Here is a 27,220-nt window from a genome sequence, read left to right on the forward strand (position 1 = left end):
AAATCTTAATCTTTTTCTCTTGTCATAAACAAGGCCACCACATGTTCATAAGCCTGACATACATAAAATATGAGTGGGGTTTTCACAAGTGGATGGGCCATGGCAAGCTCTGGAGTGTGACAATCATTCCCACCCCAACCACCCAAGCATGGGCTATAGAAAGAGCAAATGCAGAAGACAAAACAATGGAGAAAAATATGTTTGTTTTTATTTTTCAGGGCTCTAGAGACTGGGAGAGGTGAAGGTACTGAAGATCAGTGATGCAAACTCATTAGGGAGGAGATGGTCTGAACTGAGTTGGAGAAATAGTCTAGTTTAATTTTTGACCTCATAGTAATTGCAGGACCAGTTCTAGACATCCATTTTTCAGCTGCCTCTAGTTTTTGAACTTGCAAACAAAGGAGAACTTCTTCTCACAAGATTCATCCTTCCATTTCTTGAATCCTATAGTACAATGAGAAGAGTCAGACAGAGAGGATCAGAAGGAGGGTAGCCCCTCCTCGACCTAGGACTCAGAACAAAAAACAAGAGGAAATACTCCTTTATTTTCCAGATAAGGAGCTCACCTTTCCTCTATCCCAGTCCCCATGTTCATCCCCAGAGATAAGTGGGAGGGCAATGGCAATACATGGATAGACTGTCTGCCTCTCACCTGAGCATGAAGTCAGGCTTGCACAGTAGCCAGCATTAGCACTGCTTGGGGCTCCAGTGTCCCAGGATTTGTAGGAGACCAGGGACCCACTGCTCCAGTGCCAGCGGCGATTCTAGATGGAGAAGGGCCAGAACAGGAGCCACGGTCACTCAAAAATCAATAGAATAACCAGGCCTGTGTGCACACTCAGAAACAGGCCAAGATATAGCAGAAAGAATAAACATTGTTGTCACCATGAATATCATATCATTTCCTCTGCTTTTGCTCTAAGCTTCTCCTTCTGTGGAATGTCCAAATTCCTCCTCCTCTTCCAGCAAATAATAAGTGTTCAGAGTTTGATACAGAGACCCATAAAAGCCCATTACAGAGAGTGGTTCCTGGTTTTTCTTCCTGAAGCTCAGAACTCTCATATCCAGCATAACATTGGAGGTAGAGTAGTTGTTGATATATTATTTAGTTTATAGTGTTAAACTAAATAATATACTGTACAGTTTTATACACTTGTATAAAATGTATAACAAATGCCAGCAATAGATTCTCCTCCACTACTCATTTTCTATATAGTCTACAGAGGGACCTCTTCCAAGACAGACAATAGCAAAATAGGGAAGAAGTCATACATAAAGATGCATTTCTAGAAGTAGACACAATGAGTGTGTGCATGAATTCCCAGGAGCCCAGAAAATTCAGACTTCAGCTCATGTCTCTAACTACCTACACTGAACTTCACAACTCATACATTATAGGATCTATAAAGAGGTTGCTTTTATTTAAACAAACAAAAAGATAAAAGTTGGCGCTCGAGGTGCCAGACCTTAAACGTCCCTCTTACCTCTCAAAAATGTTTATAAGGAGATAGAGGAGGCTGCAGACTGACCTTTTTGGGGTCATGGAGGCCAATCCAGACATTGCTGTCATCAGTGCCACTCTCCTTAATCAGTGAGGCCACAAAAGCACCCTCCGCCTGGGTGAGCACAGACACCAGGTTGCCTGAATTCATGTTCTGGCAGTAGAGCTGTTGGAGAAGAAAATGGAGCACTCAGTGGAGGAGGAAGGTGTGAGGGATACACTGAGACCTTCCAGAGGATGTAACAGAAAAAGGAGAGCACAGAAATGTCCCTGATGATGCTGTCACTGACCACCAGCATCTCTGTGCTGGGAATGTGTCAAATGATGGGATAAAGTAGATTGGGAAGTTTTGGACCAGTGGTGGAATAGGGAAGGGATCAATCTTATCTCATTGCAGCCACAGAACACACTGCAAATTAGCAGCTGTCTCTACCTTCATAAGCATCCCTTCCCCTGCTGCTCTCCTCACTCACATCTGCATCAACCCAGGTCTCAGGGTCTTCATTAAAGTAGTAGCAGTAGGAGCGATAGGCATTGGTGCCTTCTGGGCAGCTGATTCGGGGATTAGGCAGCTCTGTCTGGGACTCCTGGCCTGGGGAAAACAAAAGAGATAATTAAGAAAGAATCTCAGGGCAAGGAAAAGGCTGGAAGGTAAATTAGGGGCTTCTTGGTGTCCTTAATAAGAACATAGTGATACAGTGAATACTGGGGTGACTGCTCAGTTCTGCCCTCCTGCATCCTATCTCTTTTCTCTCTAGTTTCCTCTGCTCAAGACAAGAGCTCACAATGAATAGGCTAAATAAATGTGTCCTCATTTTCCTTTATTTCTGAGGCTCAGGCTTCTGCCTTTAAAGACCCAGGCTTCCACCTTTCTCAAGTTTCTCTTGGTTTCCCTGCACACGTTTGCCTTAGTTCTCCATCCTATCAATGACTACATAAAAACATCCCCCAAACTGCCATCGCATATAGATTCAATCAGATAAACTCAACTACAATGGTCACCTATAAGTGGTCCTATTAAATTCTGTCTCAAACCCACGAATGAGGTGAGGGTGTTTTTGAATGGGATAAAATCAGCCATAATGATCACTGAACAACATAAAACAACTCTGATGTTGACTCTGCTTTTTTTCAAGTGAACCCTATGCATGACGATGGAGGGAAGACCTCAGAGCTGGGGTTGTGGGAGGTGTGGGGGAAAATCTCACCTTGACTCAGAGATAGAAACATCAGGGAGGAGATCAGCATGAAGAAGGAGTTGGTCTGAGCCATGCTTAGCAGCAGTGAATCTCTTGCTTAAGGAGCAAATCAGCAATCTCTGTAGGAGAACACAGGGAAGAAGGTTTGAAGAAGAGAGCAGAGCACCTATTATCTTTCTAACATCCCCTCCTCTCTGAATTCCTGAGAGCAGGAAGGTCCACTGAGATAGCTACACTCCCAGATATTTCTCTTTTCGTTTGGGGATAACAGAGGCCAAATTACCCAAAATCAGCTTTGGTCTTGCTTAAGCTTCATTACTACTGGGATCTTTAATTCAGAAAATCACCCTGTATCTACCTCAAAATGAAAAGAGAAAATCCCATGTTAGACATGCTCTTCTCCTCTAATGCCCCTTTACCTGTTGGTAAGTGCCTTGTCCACTTGAGGTGGCTTGTCAGGTCAGACAGAGTAGGAGCTTTATATCAGGGTCTGAGAGAGAACCACTTGATATAAATAATGGGCGGAGCAAGGAGTAAGGATCAGAAGGCCTACAGAGGGCACTGACAGTAAGAGATTCTGGCATCAGGAAGAGCTTATTCCTGGCACACATTAGGAGTGGTCACAAATGACATCAACTTACCACAAACAGGCTGGCAAACTGTCCAAGTTGATGTCGAACTTTGCCCTTCCTCCGCAGCATCCAGGTGTCCAGTTCCCATGGCCTTTAGCAGTCCTAGAAAGAGCAGAAGAGTAGATTTCTTTGTGCTATGTAAATATGGGATGATCCTTTCTTTGGTTTAGGCATGGGTAGGGGTAGGGGAAGAGTCAACTGAGTCCAAATGATTAAGCCCAATTAGCTGGTGGCTTTAAGTCATTTCTCCATTCCCTTTCAGGCTCAGGAACCTCTCAAGACCTACTTCAGAAGTCAAGGTGTATTAGTCCATTTCATACTGCTGTAAAGATACTACCAGGGACTGGGTAACTTAAAAAGGAAAGAGGTTTAATTGACTCATAGTTTAATTGACTCACAGACTTTCCTGACGCTGGGGAGGCCTCAAGAAACTTACAATCATGGAGATGAAGGGGAAGCAAAGCATGTCTTACATGGTCCAGGTGAGCAAGAGAAAGTGAAGAGGGAAGAGCCCTTTATAAAACCATCAGATCTTGTGAGAATGCACTCACTATCACGAGAACAGCATGGGGGAAACTACTCCAATGATCCAATCGCCTCCCACTAGGTTCCTCCATCCACACATGTAGTGGAATATGAAGTTGTTGGTTTGAAGTCAATTATCTGTTGTTGTGAAGTTACAGATAGTGATGTGAAATTAAACACTTACTGAAATTCCCATTAACTATCCATTCAGATTCAGGGAACAAGAGCAAATCTGGAATTTAAAATTCAGTTGAAAAACTAACCAAAATGTTGACAGAAATACAGATGGCTGTATCAATTGGGATAAATGACTAAATAATATATTTTGAAATACAGGAGTTAAATTAAATAAGCTAAATATCTTTATATAAACATGAGCTCATTTCAAAAGCATATATAAAGTTAAAATGAATATTAAAAGTCAGTTGCAAAAACTTACAAACTAATAATATTTATACATGCTATAAAAAGGCTATTTATATTGTTTCTTTATCTATTCACATGTGGTTTAAAGTAAAATGAATCCGTAATAAAACACTATACAAAAAATTTTCATACTTGTTAGAAATACAAAATGTGTGTTCCTTGGTTCTGCAAGGAAAAATCAGCATTAAGACAAAAAGTTCTCTCAGTGAGGCAATTTTTACTTTCTGCAGAAAGGATGCCCCTCACAGATGGAACAACGGCAAGGGCATACACAGAATAAAGAGACACCAGAATATTTATTCCTTATGCATGAGGTCCCTATTGCTGTGTCCTGTCTCCACTGGCTGGGGCCAGACCTCGCAATCTAAATTAAAACCCGATTGGCTAATAATTTATAATTTTTTTAAATAGGTACAAAAATAGTATTTCCAAATAAGGAAGGGTCATAGGCTGTGAACTGGGACATACCTATGAGCATGTCCAACACAAATATCTTGGTTAAGGTACAAGGACATGGAATGTATTATGTGCCTGTGAGCATGTTTAACAGCTGTATAAGATAGGGCTTAATAAAGAGTTATTAGCATAAAGCAAGGGGGCTTGAGGGAAGTTCATCTTTAAAATAAACTATTATTTCTAACACTTATGATTTATTCTTTAACAAGAAGGGAAACTCTGAAGAGGAAACTTTTTACTGTCTACGTTACTGTTTTCCTGGAGAATATATATTTTTATTTATTTAAAATAATCATTTTAAACATAGATGACAGAGATTAATATTGTTTAGTCTAACAAATTCAAAAGTGTTTGTCAAACTACTCCAACTTATTTCAGCATTTTCTAAAAATAATTATGTTTTCTTAAAAGCTTATAACCAGAGAAAGATGCGAGGTTCTCTTTCTATAAGTAAGAATTTCAATCATATTATTCCAAGTTAGAAAGCGATGAAGAAGAGAGAAATCTATTATGCTTGTTACCATAAGTTTATCTTACCAAAATCAAACAAGCAATTATTATTATTATTATTATCATTATTTTTGAGACAGGGTGTCTCTTTGTCACCCAGGCTAGAGTGCAGTGGCTCAATCATGGCTCACGTCAGTCTTGAGCCCCTGGGCTCAACTGTTCTCCCACCTCAGCCTCCTGAGTAGCTGGGAGTACAGGTGCACACCTCCATGCCAGGCTAATTTTTGTATTTTCAGTAGAGACAGGGTTTTACTATACTGCCCAGGCTGGTCTCAAACTCCTGGGCTCAAGCCATCTGCCCGCCTCAGCCTCCCAAAGTGCTGGGACTATAGGCAGGAGCCACTGTGTTGGGCCAATTTTTAAAAATTAACACAAAAAAATTCTTTGTGGTAATTTTTTAAATGAGAGTTTTTCTTTACATCAAGAAGACTTCAAATAGACGATGACTTTTCAGGTACAAAAGATCTAATACTTTCAAATACACAATAAAACACATTGTGGCTAGCACGATATGAAAACATTTCAAAATAAATAACAATTGACACAACTCTCATAAAATGTTTATTGCCCCAATAGCTGTATGCCCGTTTAGATAACAAACCGTTATTGCTCACATATGTGACTGACCAAATTCCATAGGCCAGGTAGTAAAATTGAGGACACTTACTGGCAGCCACTTTGGTTCCAAAGTGATGCCTTTGTCAAGGAAGCCATATTTCCCAATCCTTTAAGATTTATCTCCTTGTCCTTAGGATTCTGAAGGTCCTGTCCTCTGAACTAGTTTTACAAAGTTCTAAGAAGCTGATTTGAGGCCTTTCCTATCTATTTCCTTTGTTAGTCTTCACATAGGTGGAAAGGGGTAAACTGGACATCTAGTGTTAGTATATCCCCAAATGGGGACAATTTCTTGATACACCTCAATAAAGCTTAGAGAGTTTCAAGGCTATGGCTTATTTTTAGTGCTATTGGCCATCTTCTATCTGCTGTTCCCTGTTTTCCACCTTTTAACAGATTTTAGACTTATTATGGAGAGAGAATCTCTCTTTTGTTTGAAACTTTTGGCAGGCATGTGAATAACAGCCTGTCTGCAAACTTTAGACTGGAAAAGAAAGGAGCTGAAGGAGTACCAAATGCACCAAAAATTTTCCATCATCCGCTGTATTGTGCAGATGTAAAGAAACTTCCTTATAAATTAGCCTCTTCCGCTTCACAGGAAAGCTTCAGTTTATTTAACACAAACTTTCATCACGTGCTCTCTATGCCAGGTATTATTCTAAATGCTTGACTAATAGGCACCCAGTTAATCCACATGACAACTTTGTAATATGGGTACTACTAGGAACCATATATCACATATGAAGAAACTGAAGGTAAGAGCAGAGCTAAGTAACTTCCCGCACCCACTTAATCCACATGACAACTTTGTAATATGGGTACTACTAGGAACCATATATCACATATGAAGAAACTGAAGGTAAGAGCAGAGCTAAGTAACTTCCCCAAGATCAAACAGTTACTCTATATTGAAGCTAGATTCAAAGGCAAGAAGTTTTGCTTCAGGTTCATTTTCTTAGCTCAATGAAACCTGCTAGTTTCCTTCTCTTTATTTATTTCCACATTCAACCAATCTAGCTGTCTGAGGCCAGACTAATTTCAATATAGAACAACCCATTGATCATGGCCACGGCCTGAGGACCCATAAGAAGAACATAAAAAAATGCATTTAAGATACTAAGCACCCAGTCCTTACCCTACAAGTTAATTTGTCCTTTACACACGCTATCATCACAATCTTGTGTGTGTGTGTGTGTGTGTGTGTGTACTTGTTTTTAAGGAAATGGGAATTGTTCTTTAGAGTCCTCGTTTTAAGGTTTTTGTATTGGTTCAAACCCTGGGAGCATGCCAACAGACAACAGGAGATGGTGTGGAGCAACATGCTGTTTTAATGAGCACCTGGGGGCAGGATGGCTGAGGCCTAAAATGGCTTCAGCCCCAAGTGAGGAAGGGGCAAAGGTTTTATACCCTCCTGTAAACAAGAAGTGTCCTAGTCTGACGCAACTGCTACGTTGGACCCAGATGGCCTCTTTCTCGATCTTCAGGGGTACGTGTCTTCCAGCTGGCTCTCTTCCTGCTTCTGCTATCTTGCTGGTGCACGCTGCTGGTGCAAGTAGCCTTGCACCTTGGGACTGGGCCTGAGAAGGGAAGAGTTATTCATCTCCTTAAGCTTTCAGGCCCTGGGGAGAATCTTACATTGCTGTCTATTTGGTTATAGAAAAGGGAAAAGGGATGAGTTTCTCAATAACTACTTCAGGCGTGACATAGGGGTGGAGTGGGCACCTTGGAAAAAGAAAAATTTAATTTTTGGTGTATTCTTAAGAGACGGGTTAGTATCTATAGTGTCATTGTAGCAGGAGCATCGTCTGGATTGTCTGGCAGTTAACTCTAGTTTCAACAAGAGTTTTAATGGCTTTTATTATCAGTGGGATAACACGGGAGAAAAACAGGAGGAGCCCAATGATGAAGATTACTGTCCTTACCAGCGTTTTAAATCCTCCTAAAGAACCACCCTCCTAGAAGGTTTGTTGGGTCCCATCCCTTCCAGCTTTGGACTGGTACATGGGCTACTTTTCTGATGTTTGAAGCGATTTCTAGAACCGCTTTTCCATTATTGTCTATATTAAGATAGCAATTAGAGATATTAAACTTACCACAGACTCCACCCTCTTCTGCTAATAAGTAGTCTAGTGCTAGCTAGCCCGTTTTGATAAATTGCCGGGTACATTTGGTTTTGTTGTTGCGCGAGCATTTCCAGGGCTAAAGTGGTTTGGTTAGTGATTATCTCTAGAACAGCCTGTAGTCTAATTATTCTATTTAGCATATATATAGGAGTGCGATAACCTCAGGAACCATCCTCAGCCTAAGTGGCAGGACAGTTATACTCGATGATCCGTTGCGGAGGCCATTCGTCTCCCCGCCATCTTTGGCTTCCTCCTACCTTTAAGGATCATTTTTCTTTGTTTAGGTTATTGTATACAGGGACTCCGAGAGTGTTGCCCACTGTTAATGTTTTGGAAGAAGGAGTAGCCTTGGGGGTGAGCTTGACCCTGGTAGGATGGACCTAGTGGGGGAGTCTTTGGACTCTCACTACAGTTGGGGTGCTGAGTATCACAGTGTAGGGGCCTGTCCACTTTGGTTGTATCATTTGGGTGGGGGTCAGGTTGGCAGATAAACACATCGTGCCTGCAAGACAGTTATGTTGAGAGGACAAGGAGGTGTCAACAGGAGAGGCATGGCCTCATTTGCTGTTTCATGAATGAAAAACCATGTCTGGATTAAGGAGGGGAGGTAATTCCTGAGCGGTAAGTCTGGTAAGGGTAGAGGCCCTAAGACAAAAGTTTGGCCACACGATTTCAAAGGTACTATAAAAAGAGGGTGTTTTTGGTGTTGCATGGAGTCTCATGAGGGCAAAAGGGAGATTTGTTGTCCACTACTGGTGGGTTTCTAGAGCCAGCTTGGTGAGTTGGGCTTTAAGGACAGAGTTAATTTTTTCAACTTTGCCTGAAGATTGAGATCTGTAGGGTGTGTGGAGAACCCATTTTATTTCTAAGGATGTAGAGATGCCTTGGGTAATTTGGCTGATGAAGGCGGGTCCGTTATCAGACTGGATGGATGTTGGAAGTCCAAAACAGGGAATTATATGCATGATGAGAGTTAGTGTGAGGATATTTGCACCTTCTGAAGTTGTTGGGAATGCTTCTACCTACCCGGAGAAAGTACATATAAAGACTAGAAGAGAGACGAGCCGTTTATCGGGTGGGATGTGAATGAAATCTACTTGCCAATCTTGCCTGGGTATCTGGCCCCAGGCTTGGTGGGTAGGAAAAGGCAGTGGCCAGAAGGAGCCCTGGGGTGACACTGAGTGGTAGATGGAGCAGGACTGGGTAATTTCTCAAACACAGCTGGAAAGGTGAGGACAGGTGAGAATAGAGCAGAGAAGTTGCAAGAGAGGTTTGTAACCAACATGGAAAGAGTTATGGAGGCTTTGGAGGTGAGGAAGACTTTGAGAGTGAGGAAGAATGAAGCGCCCTTCATTGACATACCATGGCCCTTGCTTTTGAAGGTTTTGGGCTCAGAAGTCCTCCTTTTCTTCTGAGGAGTAAAGAGGAGAGAACAAGGACAGGGACAGAAACTGGCCTTGTTGTAGGGCTACTTTTTTGGCTACCTGATCTGCTAAAGCATTTCAGGCCGATATAGGATTGTCTGGGGTTTGGTGGCCCCTGCAATGAATGATGGCAACTTTCTGTGGGAGCCTGGCAGCTTGAAGGAGCTTGCTGATGGGGGAGTCATTTGCGACAGGGGTGATTTTTGCAGTTAGGAAACCTCGTTCTTTCCAGATGGACAAATGTGACTGTACTATGTGGAACGCATAATGAGAATTTGAATATATGTTGATCTGTTGTCTGGTTGCTAGAGTGAGAGCTCGACTGAGAGCGATAAGTTCAGCTTTTTGGGAGGTGGTGCCTAGGATTGGATTGGCTTCAACAGTGTGCGTGGGGGGTGACACTATAGCGTAGCCAGCATGCCGGCGTCCTTGATGTAGGAAGGAGCTACCATCTATAAACCAAGTAAAGGAGGCATCTGGAAGGGGTTGGTCTGTTAGGTTTGGAAAAGGTATAAGAAAGGTTTGAATAGTATTCACACAGAAGTGTGTAGGGTCTTGGGTGGTTGTAGCTTCAGGTAAAAGTGTGGCTGGGTTTAGACGGGAGCTGATTAGCATGGTGATTTGGGGGGTTTCTATGAATAGAGCATACAGTTGGAGGCAGAGATGAGATTTAGTACACTGTGGTGAGCTAGCATGTCTTTGATGTTATGGGTTGAATAAACTGTTAGGTTGGCATGGATAGATAGTTTTAGGCTTTTGAAGGTGAGGGCAGCAGCTGCCATCAATGCTCAGAGGCAGGCAGGCCATCTGAGAACTGTGGCTTCAAGCTGTTTAGAGAGGTAGACAACAACCTGGATGCTAGGTCCCTTAGACTGGGTTAGAACACCCAGTGTAACTTCATGCTGTTTGTTGGTATAGAGGGAGAAAAATTTGATGAGGTGTGGGAGAGTGAGGATGGGGGCTGAGATGAGAGCCTTTTGGAGTAGATGGAAAGGTTAAGTAATAGGCTGTGCAGGTTTTAAAGGCTCATGGAGAGGGCCTTTAGCAGCTTGGTATAACAGTTTGGCAAGTAGAGCCAAGGAGGGAACCCAGAGTCTAAAATATCCTGCTTGTCCCTAGGAAAGAGAGAATTTCTTGCTTAGTTTGCAGAGGTGGGAGGGAACCCAGAGTCTAAAATATCCTGCTTGTCCCTAGGAAAGAGAGAATTTCTTGCTTAGTTTGCAGAGGTGGGAGGGACTGGAGGAGGGATATGTGGTTGGCTGTGAGCCCTTGGGTACACAGGGTAAGAGCTAGGCCTAGATAGATGTCTGAGGGGGTGCATATTTGTGCTTTTTTAGGGGAGACTTAATGCCCCCATTCTGCCAAGAAGTTTAAAAGAGAGAGATAGTATGGACGTTGCAGTCTTTTTGAGAGGTGCTACGCAGAAGCAGATCATTAACACATTGAAGGAGAGTGGACGGTTTTAGGGATAAGATACAAAGGTCGCAAGCAAGGGCCTGTCTAAAAAGGTGGGGGCTGTCTCTGAAACCTCGAGGTAGTATGCACCAGGTGAGTGGACGTGAAATGTGGGTGTTGGGGTTTTCCCACATAAAGGCAAAGAAGTTTTGGGAATTGGGGTGTAAAGGAATTGTGAAAAAAAGCATCCTTTAGGTTTAGAACAGAAAAATGGGTGGTATTGGAGGGAATTGTGGAAAGTAAAGTGTATAGGTTAGGCACTACTGAACATACTGGACGTACAGCTTGGTTAATGAGCCTGAGGTCCTGAACTAAGCGATAAGTTCCAGCTGGCTTTTTGACAGGTGGAATTCGTGTGTTAAAAGGGGAGTTTGTTGAGCGGAGTAGGTGACTGGCAAGAAGGCAAGAAATGATAGGCTTTAGGCTTATGAGAGCTGCTTGGGGGATGGGATACTGCTTCTGTGATAGGAACTGGGTGGGCTCTTTAAGAGTAATGCAGACAGGGGTGTGGTGTTCTGTGACTGAGGGTGTGCAAGTATCCTAAACAGCGGGATTAACTACGGATGGGGGATAAGGAAAGGTTGCATGTTTTAGGGTGGGAGGTTGAAGGAGCAGAAGAAAACTAGAAGTACTGGAGGGGTCTGGGTGGATGTGTTGGGTACTATGGGGAACATGGAAGTGGAGAGTAGTGTGGAGTTTTGAAAGGATGTCTCGGCCGGGCGCGGTGGCTCATGCCTGTAATCCCAGCACTTTGAGAGGCCGAGGCGGGAGGATCACAAGGTCAGGAGATTGAGACCATCCTGGCTAACATGGTGAAACCCTGTCTCTACTAAAATTACAAAAAAATTAGCCGGGCGTGGTGGTGGGTGCCTGTAGTCCCAGCTACTCGGGAGGCTGAGGCAGGAGAATGGCATGAACCCGGGAGGCAGAGCTTGCAGTAAGCCGAGATCACACCACTGCACTCCAGCCTGGGCGACAGAGTGAGACGCCATCTCAAAAAAAAAAAAAAAAAAAGAAAGAAAGAAAAAGAAAGGATATCTCTGCCTGGGAGTGGAGTTGGGCATGAGGGCAGGACTAACAAAGAGTGAGTGAAGGAAAAAGTGTGCAAGGAGTAGAAAAGTGGCGGGTGGCTCAGGGTTTAGAGATTTGTCCATCAATTCCCACAACAGAGACTTAGGAGGACTGGGTGGGTCCTGAAAAATTAGGTAAAGCAGGGTAGGTTGCCCCGATATTAATTTAAAAAAATATACTGGCCTACCTGCCACCATCAGGGTTACCCTTGGCTCGGATGAAGCAATGGTAGTTGCTGGGGCATCCATTCCAGGGCACCGTCAGTCTTCAGCGGCAAGGCCAATGAGATCTGAGTAGGAGGTTTTGGCCAGCTCAGGAAGGGATGGGGGTGGTCCTTGCAGGGGCCACTCTCAGTCCAACTTCCAGTGGAGTGCTCTGCAGAGAAGGCATGGCCTGGTGGGCCTACCTGGATTTGGGCATTTTCTGGACCAGTGGCCTTTATTGCTGCACTTGAACCGGTGCCAGGTGGAGGTGGATTGCTTGGAGACTTCCGTGTGGAGCTGTGGCCCCGGGGGCCTGCAGGGCCCCTGATGGCGGAGGCAAGCATTTGAAACTCTGCCTGTTTTTGCCTTTTACTTTCCTCATCGCAACTGTTAAAGACTTTGAAGGCTAAATTAAGAAGGTCTTGTTGTGGGGTTTGAGGGCCATCGTCAAGCTTCTGAAGCTTGCGCCTAATATCACGGGTGGATTGGGAAATGATCTGAAGGTTTAAAATAGTGGTTTCTTCTGGGCTGGCTGGGTTTAGGTTGGTATATTTTCTCATGGCTTCAGTAAAACCAGAGAGAAAAAGGGCTGGGTTTTTGTCAGGACCTTGGGTGATTTCTGAAAGTTTTTCACAGTTTACCACTTTATGGGCACCCCTTTTGAGTCCTGCAAGGAGACACATAATTATGTGGTCTTGATGGCGCCATCCAGAGGCCCCATCTTAATAATCCCAGTGGGGGTCCTGGCTGGGGACTGCCTCTGTGCTAGTAGACAGGGCAGGAGCTTGGTGATGAATTGTATTAGCGTGTGCCTGCGCGAGGGTCCAGATACGGTCCGGTCCTGGTCTTCTGGGGTGAGGGTGGAAGAGAGGATAACGTAGAGGTCATGCCAGGTTAGCTTATAAGGCTGGGTAAGGTACTGAAACTCTCTAATATAAAAGGTTGGGTCTTCTGGAAATGAACTGAGTCTTTTGTTAATTTGAGAGACATTAGTGAGGGAGAAGGGAACAGTTTCTGCCACTTCCCGAAGGGGGCATTCTAGCGCCGGCGCTGAAGTAAGGGTAGGGCATGGGCCAAAGATGGTGCCTGAACGAATATGGGTGGGAGAGAAGAAAGAAGCCAGAAGTGGTTCCTGCTCAGGGTTTGAAGGGGAAGCAGGGTTGAGTTGACAGGCAGTGGACGATAGATAGGGGCATAAGGTGGTGGGATGGTTTTACAGGCTTCAGGAGAGGGGGGTGAAGAAGGAGAATTAGTACAGACAGTGCTACAGTTGTCTTGAGAGGATGTTGTAGGAAAAGAAGTGGGTACTTTTGGAGGTGATGCCGGCTGGGAAGATGGCAGCTGGGAAGATGGCGGCTGAGAAGACAACAAGGAGGTTTGGAGGATTAAAGAAGACAGTTGAGAGGAAGAGGTAGTGGCTGGGAGGGGTGAACAGCAGTCAGCTGGATCGAATGAGGAAAAAGAGAGAGGGTCGGGAGGAGAAAGGTGATCAGGGAGGCAAGAATGGAGGGGAAGAATTTGAACCGGTAAGTAAGGATTGCAGAGATCAGGTAGTGATCTGAGTGCACAAAGGCTTGGACATAAGGAATTTCTCCCCATTTTTCAAGTCGTCGGCAATTATTGCTCAAGTCAGTTAAAACTGTAAAGTCAAATGTTCTATTTGCGGGCCATTTGGATCCGTTATTTAATTTGCACTGCGGCCAGGCTGTATTGCAAAAAGAAAGGCAAGGGGCTTAGGGCGGATATCTTGCCTGAGGCCTAAGGTTTGCAGATTTTTTATGAGGCAGCCTAGAGGGCTGTTTTTTGGAATAGAGGACTGGGAGTTTTCCATAACAGAGGGTAGGCTTGGGAGAACAGAGAAAAAGGAAACCGTCCTGGATGGCAAGAGGGAGATGGTAAAAGGAGCAACTGTCACCGCTGCCTATTTGTTCCCGAAACAGGATCAAATGGCTAAGAGGCATCCACTTAAGACCAGATGATCAGCGAGTGCCTGACACATGCTGGAGCCTTCTTGGACCAATGTTGGATTTTTGGACCAGAGAAACCAAGAGAGGCTGTGCAGATTTTTCCCTGTTAACGGGGCTCCCAAGGAAACTTACCAGCAGGCGAGATCAGTGACCGATGTGCATGCAGAGAGAAGTGACTGGAGACCGAGGAGCTTCCTTTGTCCGGCTGCTGTGGTCTCCTTTCTGGGGTGGAGGGGTAGGTCCATGGAGGATGCAGACCTGAGCCCCTCCTGGGTTTCAGCACCAGATGTAAGGTTTTTGTATCACTTCAAACCCTGAGAGCGCTCCAACAGATAACAGGAGGCAGTGTGGAGCAACATGCTGTTTTAATGAGCACCTGGGTGCAGGATGGCTGAGACCTAAAATGGCGTCAGCCCCAAGTGAGGAAGGGGCAAAGGTTTTATTGTCTCCTGTAAACAGGAAGTGTCCTAGTCTGACGTAACTGCTACGTTGGACCCAGATGGCCTCTTTCTCGATCTTCAGGGGTACGTGTCTTCCAGATGGCTCACTTCCTGCTTCTGCTATCTTGCTGGCACACGCTGGTGGCGCAAGTAGCCTTGTGCCTTGGGACTGGGCCTGAGAAGGGAAGAGTTATTCATCTCCTTAAGCTTTCAGACCCCAGGGAGAATCTTACACTCATGGCCTAATGGCCACTTAAAGGTGACATCTCTTAACACTGTTACAGTGGGAATTAAATTTCAACATGAGTTTTTGAAGGGACAAACATTCAAATTACAGCATTCTGCCTCTGTCACCCCCAAAACTTATGTACTTCTCACATATAAAGTACTTTCATTTTAACCCAATAGCTCCTGGTCTTAACTCATTCTAGCATAATCTTAAAAGTCTATGGTCTAGATTCTCATCTAAATATCATCAAAATTGGATATATGTAAGACTCAGGTTATGATTCATTCTGAGGAAAATTCCCCTCCAGCTGTGAAATCAAACAAATTATATGTTTCTAAAATATATGGTGGGACAGGCATAGGATAGAAAATTCCATAACAAAAGAACAACAGAAAATGAAAAGAATTAACAGGGTCCAACTAAATCCAAACCCCCACCAAAAACAACAACAACAACAACAACAACAACATTAAATCCTGAGGTTTGAGCATTTTTCGTTTTGACTTCAAGTCCCACCATCAGCACAGACTGGGGCAGGGGTTAGGCCTCCATGGCTTTTCTGGGAGCAACCAATGCAGCAGCTCTCACAGGCTGGAATATTATCCCCAAAGCTAGCTGCAGCTGGGGTTTCCCACTGTTACTAGGAAGTGCAGGAATTTTTGATTAGTTTTAATTGGAGGAAGAATTCTGCCAAGTGATTGATTTAACCAAAAAAGAGAATGTATTGAAGGAAAATAGAGAACAGAGAGTTTATTTCCTCTTTTCGGGTTATATTTAGCATGCCTGTTTTAGGTAATCTCTGGGGTGTAAAAGTTTTTAAACCTCCCTTTTGTCAGGAGTTCTTCCCTCCTGCTTATGTTTAGCTATTTGCCTAGCAACCTACCCACTAATGTTTCATTAGGAATTGTCCCAGTGGGTAATCTCTGTGGTGGCCTTGCACCTGTGTCAGTTCTCTCTTTGAGCCCTGAGGCTCCCTGACACATTTTTTGAAATCTAGCTCCTACAATCAGCAATCCTGGAGAATTAACATTCTATGGACACCATCAAAACTTATACCCTGTGCCTTCTGGAGTGATGGCCAGCACCACATCTGGGCTTCTTTAAGCCGTTTCTGAGATGGCTAAAAGTGCTGCTCAGGAATGCAGGAATCAGAGACTTGAGGAAGTCCTGAGTGGTGAGCAACAAGGTCCCAAGGGCTCCCAAGACTCCTCTTTTGATCTAATTCTGTTCTCCAGGCATTGGCATTCTGGGCTTGTGATGGGAGCTTATCTCCTTATCAAAATTTGGCCACACCCTCGGTTTTTCTTTTTTGAATATGCCTTTTCTTTTTTTAAAACACAGCCAGACTAAGAATTTTCCAAATCTTTACTTTCTGCTTACTTTTCAATATACATTTCATATTTAATTTTTTCCCTTTTCTCAAGTTTTACTATTGACAGTTTAAAAAAGTCATGCAGCATACTTAACAATTTGCTACTTAGATATTTCTTCCACCAAATATCCTAACTTGTGGTTCTTAAATTCTGCCTTTCGTAAAATGTTGGGACTTAAAGACAATTCAGCCACGTTCGTTGCCTCTTAGTAAAAAGGATAACCCTCGCATCATTGTGCAGTACCATGCTCTGCATTTCCATCTGGGATCTCATCAGAATTACCGCCACCATTAATATTGCTATTAGTCTTTTGAAAACCACTTAAGTAATCTCACTGATGATTTAGGTTTAGCCTATAGCTCTCCTCTTCTTGAGCCCTCACCAGCGTAGCCCTTAACACTCTGTTAATAGCAATCTAGACTTTTTTCTAGCCTGATCCTCTAAACTCTTCTGCCCTCTGCCCATTACTCAGTTCCAAATCTGACACACATTTTTAGGTGTTTCTAATAGTAACAACCCCACTTCTGGTACATATTTCTATCTTAGTCCATTTTCTACAACTAGAACAAAACACTTGAGACTGGATAATTTATAATAAACAGAAATTTATTTTCTAACAGTTCCAGAAACTTAGAAGTTCATTATCAAGATGCTGGAATCTTTCAAGGGCCTTCCTGCTGTTTCGCAACATGGCAAAAGACTGAAGGGCAAAGAAGCAAAAGGGAATGAAACTAGCCATTTTATAATGGTATTAATCTCAACTATGAGAACAGAGCCTTCATGGCTCAATCACTTCTTAAAGGTCCATGTAAATATGATTACAATGTTCAATTAAATGTCGACATGAGTTTAGAGAGGATAAACTTGATAATTTTTCCTGGATTCTCTTACTATCTTCATTTTTCTGAAACCTGGTTAATATTCATCTCCTCAATTGGCATAATGACATTTGTTTAAAGGTTATATGGTTATCTGTCTTACACTTTTTATCATTTCATAGCCAGAAATACATGATCGGTTTAATTTAGATTTGTGAATCTACCTTGCCTTGGAGGCATGTCATTGATCCTCTGAGGAAAGGATCCTTTCACTTGAGAGAAAATCCAGTTTGGGTTTCTAAATTCCACTTCTATTCCTCAGCCTCATATGTTACAGCAGTTTATATTGCTGCTAGTTTTGTGCCTTCTGTATTTAAAAAGGACAACGCCGGCTGGGCGCGGTGGCTCACACCTGTAATCCTAGCACTTTGGGAGGCAGAGGCGGGCAGATCACGAGGTCAGGAGATCGAGACCATCCTGGTTAACATGGTGAGACCCCATCTCTACTAAAAATACAAAAAATTAGCCAGGCGTGGTGGCAGACACCTGTAGTCCCAGCTACTCAGGAGGCTGAGGCAGTAGAATGGCATGAACCTGGGAGGAAGAGGTTGCAGTGAGCCGAGATTGTGCCACTGCACTCCAGCCTGGGAGACACAGCAAGACTCCATCTCAAAAAAAAAAAAAAAAAGGACAAAGACATTCAACAAGTGTGTTCTCTGAACATAGCTATTAGTTTCACTTTTCATGTTGTATGGTTAAGGAATTATTTAGTCCTACTGTCAAACTATAGAGGAAAAATTAGGCAAAATTAATGTAAGTAGAGAGTTTATTTGGGCCAAGTTTGAGGACTACAACCTGGGAGCATAAATTCAAGTTTCCCTGAATATATGCTCCAATTAGCAGCAGTTACCATTGGGTTTTTATAGGAAAAAAAGAGGCAGTTCCTAAGTTCTTTACCAAGAATTTACATTAATAACAAAGACTATTTACAGGTTATACATTGTAGTTTGTATAAAAAAAAATCAGGATAATAAGTGAGGCAGCTAGTCAGGAACTAAATGCCCTTAAGCAGTTGCCCCCAGGCATGGGTGTGAGGGGCTATGACCAAAGTTCCACACTCATGCCTCTCTGGGCCTGATAAATTTTGCATATCTCATAGGTCAGAGCTCTGAGTTATTTTTTTTTTTTCTCTTCTCACTACAAAGGGTAATTCACTTATATCTTGAAGTTCAAAACTATTGTATTTTTTCCCAAACCAATGTTGGCCCTCCAGCCCATAGACTTACAGTGGGCAGCTGACAATAGTCATTGCCAGAATGATTCCACCTAGGAAATCTCAAAAAAAAAAAAAAAAAGAAATAAAAGAAAGAAAAGAAAAGAAATCAAACCTTGTCAGAAACCTCAGCTGGTTATTTAACTGGCCCAGATACTAGGAAGTAGAGACAATGTGTTCACAAAACTGAGTTTGATTTTGTCTGTCTGTGAGGTATATAAATGGAGGAAGTGGGATACTGGTCAGGAAACTTGAGAGACTATAGACACCCAGAGGAGGATATGGCAATCACTCCAGCTTTCCTATGGAGATGAGGTTGTGGATGAAAAGCTTTTACAAAACAGCCATGAGTAAAGTAGCTGCTGGAGTCTGCAGAAAAAGGACAGAGCAAAGTGGTGGAAGAAACAGAGGGCTGAGAAGTAGATTGGAGTTAATGCTTTTTCTCACCACCACTGGATAGAGGTCCAGGTACTTAAATTCTCTGAACATCTGTCCTCTTATGAGAGGGACAGTTTAATTACATGTGATCCCATCTACTTATAACATTCCATTCTTTCCAGTTTTAGAATTTTATAGCTTTTGCAGGGTGGGCAATAGAACAGACAGAGAGAGAGAGCACAGACCTTGGTGTCAGATTCATTGGACCCAAATTCTGGCTGTGCTACTTTCTGTGAATCCCGTGTGACTTTGGGCAAGTCACTTCACCTTTTGGTGCTTAAGGTATTTACATTCAATGTAGAGTTTTTTTTAAGTTAACATATTTAATACATGTAAAAATATTTCTAAGAACATAAAAATTAAAATACAAGTGTTTGCTTTAATGGGATAATATAATAGAAATATTCTACACTAGGAAAGAGTGTATTTGAAGGTATTGTGCAAGTACAGAGAGGAACTGTAGTTTAAGCTTTAATCATCACTGTTATGTGCTTAGCAGAAAGTCAGCAGCATCTTTGCTGAATGCATCATCCTCATCATCACTCCCCTCCTCCTTTCTCCTCGTTGTATCCGGCAACAGTTCTGAAGAGGCATTAGAGTTGATTTATTAATTTGGGGAAGTGAGGTGTAAGGTGCAGTCCCCAGAAACCTTCAGCCTCTTCCATGGGAGTTTCTCTTTCCACAGGATCCTTTCGGGACATGCCTTGTCAGGAGAGGAGGCCTCCATGGCAAATGGTGCTAGCATGCTATGAATGTATGTTCCTCCCTTTCCCCACTGCCCCAAGCAGGATGCTCCACATCTTGTCCTGCTGCCTCCCTTGCCCCTTGTCTCACAGATGGTTCTGCTCCAGGCTCACACATTCACAGCCCCTCCTCCCAGGGTCCTCCCTTCACACCCATCATCACTATTCCTGGAAAGTCTCTGCTTTTTCCTGGGCTGCTCAGGGCCATGGGAACTGGGCATCTGGTTGCTGCTGGGGAAGGGCAAAGCCTGCCTTTGACTTGCAGAGTTTACCAAGCTGTTTATGAGAAAGGACCTCATGTATGACCAGTCCTGGGTTTGCCAGGAAGAGGCCCCCCTGATGCTGAACTTGTGTCAGTGCCTTTTACAAGGCCTGTGAATTCTCTCCTTGCCCTCTGCTTGGAATTTAAATTAAATGCTTATTTTATAGAGGAGGGATCTATAGAAAAATAGCTTCTCTTTTTGGATTTGAGGAATTTGCAACTTTTCTGAGATTCCTTATTCATATTAAATAAAGTAAATAAGTGGAAACTTGTTAACCTATGGGTTTCTAACTCTTCAGGGATGCAAGACTTTATGAGATCATGGATGGTTTTCTGTAAGAGTTTAGTTTTTCTTAGTGTTTTTCTGGCTTTGATTTCCATGGACAAGTGCTGAGACATGAGGAAGGGAGAAAAGAGGCCCTGGCTTGCTTCCTAACCTTCCAAGATTCCATCAAAACTTCAAATTTTCTGACCCCTTTGTTGTGTGACTTTTGGTGAGGCTTGCTCCTATCCGTGCTAAGGTGGTAAAGAACAGCTCCCTCTGTGCCAAACACAGACACAGACATGATTGTCATGCTAGTATATGTAAAAGTCCAATTAAATCATGGGTTAAGGATTGGGTGCTTGGTATCTTACATTTATTAACCTTTTAAGTTCATCCTTTGGGGCTTGTGGTATGGCTATGATTGCTGAGTGGTTATTTATTTACTCATTTATTTTTCATTTTCTGGGTACAGAGTAGGTGTATATATTTATGGGTTACATGAGATATTTTATTATAAGCATGCAATGCCTAATAAACACAGCAGGGTATGCTCTCTTCGTTATTTTAAAACATCCAATTAAATTATCTTTTACTATAATCATCCTGTTGTGCTAACAAATACTACGTCTTAGTCATTCTTTCTAACTTAGTTATTTGGTGAAATCAGTCAGAACTCTGGGAGAGCTGGATGGGTTGAATGTGGAGATAAATCAAGGGAATTCAGAAGGATATTTGAGATAACTAAATGACCTTAAAGCAAAACTTATGCTTATGTTTGAATTTTGCTTCACTACATAGTAGCTGTTTTATATTAAGTAAATTACTTAAGCCATTTCTCATCTTCAGTTTCTTCATATCTTAAATATGGCTGCAGATAGCACCTGTATTTTCAGAATGTCATGGGATTAAGTGGGTTCTTATTTGTAAAACATTTAGAATAGTATCTGGCATAAAGAACATGCAGTGAAAGCTTGTGTTAAATAAACTAGAGCTTTCTTGTGAAGGAGAGGAAGCTAAGTTGTAAGAAGGATTTCTTACATCTGCAGAGCACAAATAGACCATGGAAGGTCTATTTGTGAACCTGGTACTACTTCACCTAATTTCCTCTTAGGTATAATGTTTGCAGTATTCACATGTCTGCCAAGGACCAAAAAAAGAGGGAGATTATCTCTCCTTCATAAGTGTAAAATTTGTATTACAAGGGTGGAACGCAGGGAATATCTACAAGGAGATGGCCAAAAACACCAAAAATTAGCCATAGCCTCGAAACTTCCTAAGCCTTATTAAGGCATATCAAAACGTTCCCCCACTTGAGGCTACATTAACACTAGATGTGCAGGGTAATGATTCTCATCTATGAGACGGCTTTCAGAGTGAATTTGGTAGAAAGGACTTAAATGAGCTCATGGGAATGTCATAAAACTCAGAGGAAAGAACCTGGGGTTACTGAGGAAAATGAGATAAGCATTGAAGGAATAGGAACTATGACTTCCTTGAAAAGGGCATCACTTTGGAACCACAGTGGCTGCCAGTAAATGTCCTAAATTTTTTTTTTTGTCCTGCATGTGGAATTTGTCAGTCATATATGCAAGCAATAAGGGTAAGTATCTCAATAGGGACAGAGCTATTTAGGGCAATAAAGGTTTTTACGAGAGTACTCTTTCAATTATTGTTTGTTTTATATCTCTCTTTTATATCACACTAGCAATAATATATTTTAGTAGGCACTATAAAGTATTAGATCCTTTATACCTGGAAAGTCATTGCTTGTTTGGAATATTCTTGAAATATAGATGAACTCATATTTTTAAGACATGCCACAAAATGTTTTGTTTTAATTTTTGTTTAATTAATTGTGTCTTTGCTTTTTACCGTATCAACCTGTGATGACACCAAATATACTGAATTCCTTCCTACTCTATCCTTTGGTAACTCTATAGAGCATGACTTAACCTCTTATTTATAGAAACAAGAAAGACATCTTTCACTGGTGCTGTTTTTTAGAAAGCATAACTTTAGTAAATGCAAAAATTAAATGAACTAAATTAACAACTGTGTATAAAGCTATCATTTGGAATAAATACTATTAATATTTGTCATCTTTGTTTAAAATCTTTAGCTTTTATAAAACAAAGGAAAGATTTAAAAACTCACTCTAAATTCTCTATGCAAATAATGTAAGTGGTTATGTATATTCTTGAATTTCAGATTTTTATTCTTTAAACTACATGTGAATTGACCAAAAAAAATTATACAATTTAATCTCTATCTTTTTAAAGAATGTATACATTTTATTAAATAGTTTATAACTTCCTGCAGCTGACAGTTTTATATTCAACATTATGTTTTTGAAACCAAGCCATGTTGATAAATATCTAGCTTATTTGATTTAATGTGTGTAGTGTCTTATAATACATTATTTATCTATTTATGCCAATTGATACACCTGTCTCTGTGAACATTTAGGGTTTTTTTCTAATATTCCATTATGAATTGTTTTTTGTTTGATGATTCCACTAAATACTCAGATGATTCTGCTACATGCTCAATTTCATCGCATCATCTGTAACTTCACTCTAAGAGACTGTTAATTTCGTACCAAAGTCTTCAATGAAGCCTAACCTCATATCCAGGTATTTTGAGCTTTCTTAAGCATTAGCTCACTGTACAGTTGCCACCTGTTTAGACTTGGAGAATGCCTATATCAGGCTAGCTACTTGTACTAAAACCTGACTGGACATATTGGTTTACATGTATGTAACTCTTAAGGCTTGACATCTGAAGTAGGTCTTGAGAGGTTCCTGAACTTGAAAAGAAATAGAGGAATGGCAGGGCGCGTTGGCTTATGCCTGTAATTCCAGCACTTTGGGAGGTTGAGTCAGGCAGATTGCTTGAGTTCAGGAGTTCGAGACCAGCCTAGTGAAACCCCGTGTCTACAAAAAATACAAAAAATTAGTCAAGTGTGGTGGCACATACCTGTAATCCCAGCTACTCGAGAGGCTGAGGCAGGAGAATCGCTTGAACCTGGGAGGCAGGGGTTGCAGTGAGCTGAGATTGCACCACTGCCCTCCAGCCTGGGTGACAGTGAGATTCTGTCTAAAAAAAAAAAGAAAAGAAAAGAAATAGAGGAACAACCCAATCAACCAGCAAATTGTGCTTACTCATGTAGACTCAGCCAACTCTTCCCCTACCCCTACCTATGCTTAATATCAAAGAAAGGACTCCATATTTACAGAGAGGACAAGGAAATCTACTCCTTTCCTCTTTCTAGAACTGCTAAAGACCATAGGAACTGGACACCTGGTTGCTGCTGAGGAAGGGCAAAGCCTGACTTGCACTTGAACAGTTTGCCAATCTGTTTGTGGTAAGTTGATGTCATTTGTAATCATTCCCAGTGTGTGCCAGGAAGAAGCTAGTTCTGATGCCAGAATCTCTCTGTCTCAGTGCCCAAAGTAGGCCCTTTGATCCTCACTCCTTGCCCCGCCTCTTGCTTAATTTATGCAGCTCTGTTCTCAGACCCTGTAATAAACCTCCAACCAGTGCCTGGCCCAACAAGCCACTTCAGACCCAGCAAACGGGTAAGTGGACATTACAGGAGGAGGGCAACTCTAACATGGGTTATTCCTCTTTCATCTTGGGGAAGATTCGGGATAATTTTCTAACCAAAAGGTCTCAACAGTAATGAAGCCTAAGCAGGAGACAAATCTGTTTCTGGGTTACAGGATCTGTATGATCTCCAACCTGTATAGAGAAATGTTGAGGGTGTGGGTATCTCAGATGGCCTTGCTGCCATCAGGAATCTAGAGAGAGGAAGCTATAAGGAAGTTAACCATGCTCTGCTCTTCACTGCCCAAACCCTCTTCCCTGTGTTCTCCTATTAAGATTGCTGATTTGCTCCTTAAGCAAGAGATTCACTGCTGCTCAGCATGGCTCAGACCAACTCATGCTTCATGCTGATCTCCTGCCTGATGTGCCTGTCTTTGAGCCAAGGTGAGATTCTTCCCCCACACCTCCCACAACCCCAGCCCTGAAGCCTTCACTCCATCCTCATGCATATGGGTTCACATGAGAAAAAGCAGAGTCAACATCAGGGGTTGTTTTGTGTTGCTCAGTGACCTTTATTGCTGATTTCATCCTATTCAAAGTCCCACCTACTTGGGAGGCTGAAGCAGAAGAATGGCATGAACCTGGGAGGCAGAGCTTGCAGTGAGCCGAGATCGCACCACTGCACTCCAGCCTGGGCAACAGAGCCAGACTCTGTCTCAAAAAATAAAGAAAAAAGAAAAAAAAAATCCTCACCTCATTAGAGAGTTAGAGATGGAACTTAGCATGACCCCTTATCAGTGACCACTGCAGTTGACATTGGTTTATTATATTAACACTACTCATGATGGGGGGCTTGGGGATGTCTGTATGTAGACAGTCATTAGTGGAATGGGGAACTGAGGGGAGCTTTTTATGTAGAGAAACTGAACAGGCTTGAGAAAGGCAGAAGCCTGAGTCTGAGGCAGAAAAAGCCTGAGCCCCATAAGTAAAAGGGACAATGGGACACATTTCATGAGCCTATTCGTTGTGTGCTCTTGTCTTGAGCAAAGATACCTTGAGAGAGAAGAGGTAGGGTGCAGGAGGGCAGAAGTGACTAATCATCCATGACCTACTACATCCTTCTGTCCCTATAAAGGAACCTCAGAAGCTCCTACCTCACCATCCAGCCTTTGCCCTGCTCTGAGGGTCTTTCTTAATTGTTCTTTCTTTTCCAGGCCAAGAGGTCCAGACAGACTTGCCCAAGGCCCGTATCAGCTGCCCAGAAGGCACGAATGCCTATGGCTCCTACTGCTACTACTTTAATGAAGACCTTGAGACCTGGGTTGATGCAGATGTGAGTGAAGAGAGCAGTGCGGGAAGGGAGGCTCATGAAGGGAGGGGAAGCTGCCATTCTCCAGTGTGTTCAGTGGCTGATATAAGACTAATCCCCTCCCTATCTAATCATCAGCCTAAAACTTTCCAATCTACTTTATCCCATCATTCAGCACAGAGATGCTGGTGGTCAGTGATAGCATCATCAGGGACATTTCTGTGCTGTCCTTTTACTAACACATCCTCTGGGAGGGCCCACTGTATCCCCCACACTTTCCTTCTCCACTGAGTGCTCCATTTGCTTCTCCAATAGCTCTACTGCCAGAACATGAATTCAGGCAACCTGGTGTCTGTGCTCACCCAGGCCGAGGGCGCCTTCGTGGCCTCACTGATTAAGGAAACTAGCACTGATGATGGCAATGTCTGGATTGGCCTCTATGACCCCAAAAAGGTCAGTCTGGAGCTTCTTTTATCTCTTGGCTATCAATTTTGAGAAGAAAGAGGGAAGTTTAAGGTTTGGGAACTATAGAACCAGCTTTTATCCTTTCTTATTTTTAATAAAAGGGACTTCTTTATAGATCTTATGATGTATGAGGTAGTGAGATTCAGTGTAGATAGTAGGAGAGATGAGTGGAAACTGGATATCCTGAGTGTCCTGGGCATTCATTAATGCATAAACTCATTATATCTACTTCTAGGAAAGCATCTTTATATACCACATCTTACCCATTTTATTATTGTCTTTCTTGAACAATATCTCTTTGTAGACTATATACAAAAAGATACTGGTGGAGACAAGGCATTTGGGAGCCTGGTGTTATACTAAACAATACACCAACAACTAATGGGCAACCACTGGTAGTGGTGAATATGAGGGTCATGGGTCTCAGGAGAGAAAATAAGAAACCATGTTCTATAATGAGCTTTTTTTTTTTTGTATCAACTTCAGAACATTTGTCATTTTGTGTGAGAGTGGGAGAGAATTGGGCAGTCCACGAAAGGAGAGTCTTAAAGTGAAAGCAGAGGAAAAAATGTTCTATTCATGGGAACAATAAGGTTTATTCTTGCCTTATGTTTGGCCTGTTACTGAGTGTACACACAGGCCAGGTGTTTCTCTTTCCAAGTCACCTCTTACCCTCTTCTGACCTTTCTCCATCTAGAACCGCCGTTGGCACTGGAGCAGTGGGTCCCTGGTCTCCTACAAATCCTGGGTCATTGGATCCCCAAGCAGTATCAATCCTGGCTACTGTGTGAGCCTGACTTCAAGCTCAGGTAAAAGGCAGAGAAACCATCCATTTGTTTACCATTCTCTCCTGCTTAGTTGGGATGAACGTAGGAACTGGGGTAGAGATGAGGTAAGGTCCTCATCCAGGAAATGGTGAAGTGTTTTTCCTTGTTTCTTGTCCTGAGTCCTAGATCCAGAGAGGCCACCCTCCTTTCAAACCCCTTATTCTGACTCTTTTCATTGTGTCATAGGATTCAAGGGATGGAAGGATGTGTCTTGTGAAGAAAAGTTTTCCTTTGTCTGCAAGTTCAAAAACTAGAGGCACTGGAAAATGGACGTATAGAAGTGATCCTGCAATTACTACAGAGTCAAAAATTAAACTGGACCACATCTCCAACTCAGTTCAAACCCTCTCTTCTCTACTGAATTTGCATCGGTAACCTTCAGTACCTTACCCACCGCTAAGTCTCCGGAGCCTGAAACAATAAAAATAAACGTTTTCCCCATTGTGCTGTCTTCTGCATTTGTTCATTCCACAGCCTGTGTCTGAATGGTTGGGGTTGGAGTGATTGCAACATTTCAGAGCTTGCTTTTTCCTGGCTACTTTTTAAAGCCTCATTTACATATCATGCCTGTTGCACTTATGAACATGTGATGGCCTTTCTTATGACAAGTTAAGAAAATAAAGATTTCAGCCATATCCTACATGTTACCATGGACCTAGTTTGTGTTAAAGAAATAATTGGATCATTGATCTAGAGATGGCTGGAATATTTTGTACTATGAAAGGATTTACATAATTAGGGTCTGAGGAGTCCACATCTATACTCAAATATGCAAGTTGATTTCATGACTGAAGCGATAATTTAAGAAGAATTGTCAGGTATAGAGAGAGGACTTCACTGGTGGTAGAATAACTAGTGGAAGACCAGGAAGGTTTGTTAAATGGTGCTACTTGAATAAATAAATAAATAAATAAATAAATAAATAAATAAATAAAGAATTAGATAAATAAAAATCTACAGGCATATTAATTCCTCATTAAAGATCCTATCTCCAAATACATTCAAATTCTGAAATACTGAGTTTTAGGACTTCCACAGATTAATTTTGTAGGGATTTTTCTGAGAGGCAAAGCAAGATGGCAGAATAGAAGTCTCCGCCAATAGTCCCCCTGCTACAGGGACACC

At 42.3% G+C, this 27,220-nt stretch overlaps 2 protein-coding genes across 5 annotated transcripts in view; one reads left to right on the plus strand and one right to left on the minus strand.

Moving 5' to 3' along the window:
- Window positions 1–26,525, plus strand: part of LOC129462047 (lithostathine-1-alpha-like) — a 70,577-nt gene extending 44,052 nt beyond the window's left edge. Inside the window, exons 3-9 of the mRNA XM_055241663.2 lie at window positions 23,220–23,312; window positions 23,453–23,526; window positions 23,831–23,938; window positions 24,709–24,827; window positions 25,119–25,256; window positions 25,966–26,077; window positions 26,282–26,525. Coding sequence (XP_055097638.1) covers window positions 23,875–23,938; window positions 24,709–24,827; window positions 25,119–25,256; window positions 25,966–26,077; window positions 26,282–26,349 — 501 coding nt within the window. The 5' untranslated portion in view covers window positions 23,220–23,312; window positions 23,453–23,526; window positions 23,831–23,874 and the 3' untranslated portion in view covers window positions 26,350–26,525. The remainder of the gene's footprint in view (window positions 1–23,219; window positions 23,313–23,452; window positions 23,527–23,830; window positions 23,939–24,708; window positions 24,828–25,118; window positions 25,257–25,965; window positions 26,078–26,281) is intronic.
- REG1B (regenerating family member 1 beta) lies at window positions 186–14,581 on the minus strand. Of its 4 annotated transcripts, none has more exons than XM_055241664.2 (8): window positions 14,240–14,581; window positions 3,342–3,434; window positions 3,120–3,190; window positions 2,710–2,819; window positions 1,975–2,093; window positions 1,530–1,667; window positions 653–764; window positions 186–444 (listed from the first exon to the last, which is right to left on the minus strand). In XM_055241664.2, exons 4-8 carry the CDS (start codon window positions 2,771–2,773, stop codon window positions 377–379), a joined length of 501 nt encoding a protein of 166 aa, XP_055097639.1. In that variant the 5' UTR covers window positions 2,774–2,819; window positions 3,120–3,190; window positions 3,342–3,434; window positions 14,240–14,581; the 3' UTR covers window positions 186–376. The 4 variants fall into 4 exon arrangements, with proteins under 4 accessions (XP_055097639.1, XP_063472682.1, XP_063472681.1 ...); XM_063616612.1 differs by lacking the exon at window positions 3,120–3,190 and adding an exon at window positions 7,272–7,441; XM_063616611.1 differs by lacking the exon at window positions 3,120–3,190 and adding an exon at window positions 12,125–12,226 and having other exon boundaries at window positions 14,240–14,554.
- Window positions 26,526–27,220: the final 695 nt, after the last annotated feature.

Source organism: Symphalangus syndactylus, chromosome 14 (genome assembly GCF_028878055.3).
Source record: "Symphalangus syndactylus isolate Jambi chromosome 14, NHGRI_mSymSyn1-v2.1_pri, whole genome shotgun sequence".
In the NCBI taxonomy this organism is placed as follows: domain Eukaryota; kingdom Metazoa; phylum Chordata; class Mammalia; order Primates; family Hylobatidae; genus Symphalangus; species Symphalangus syndactylus.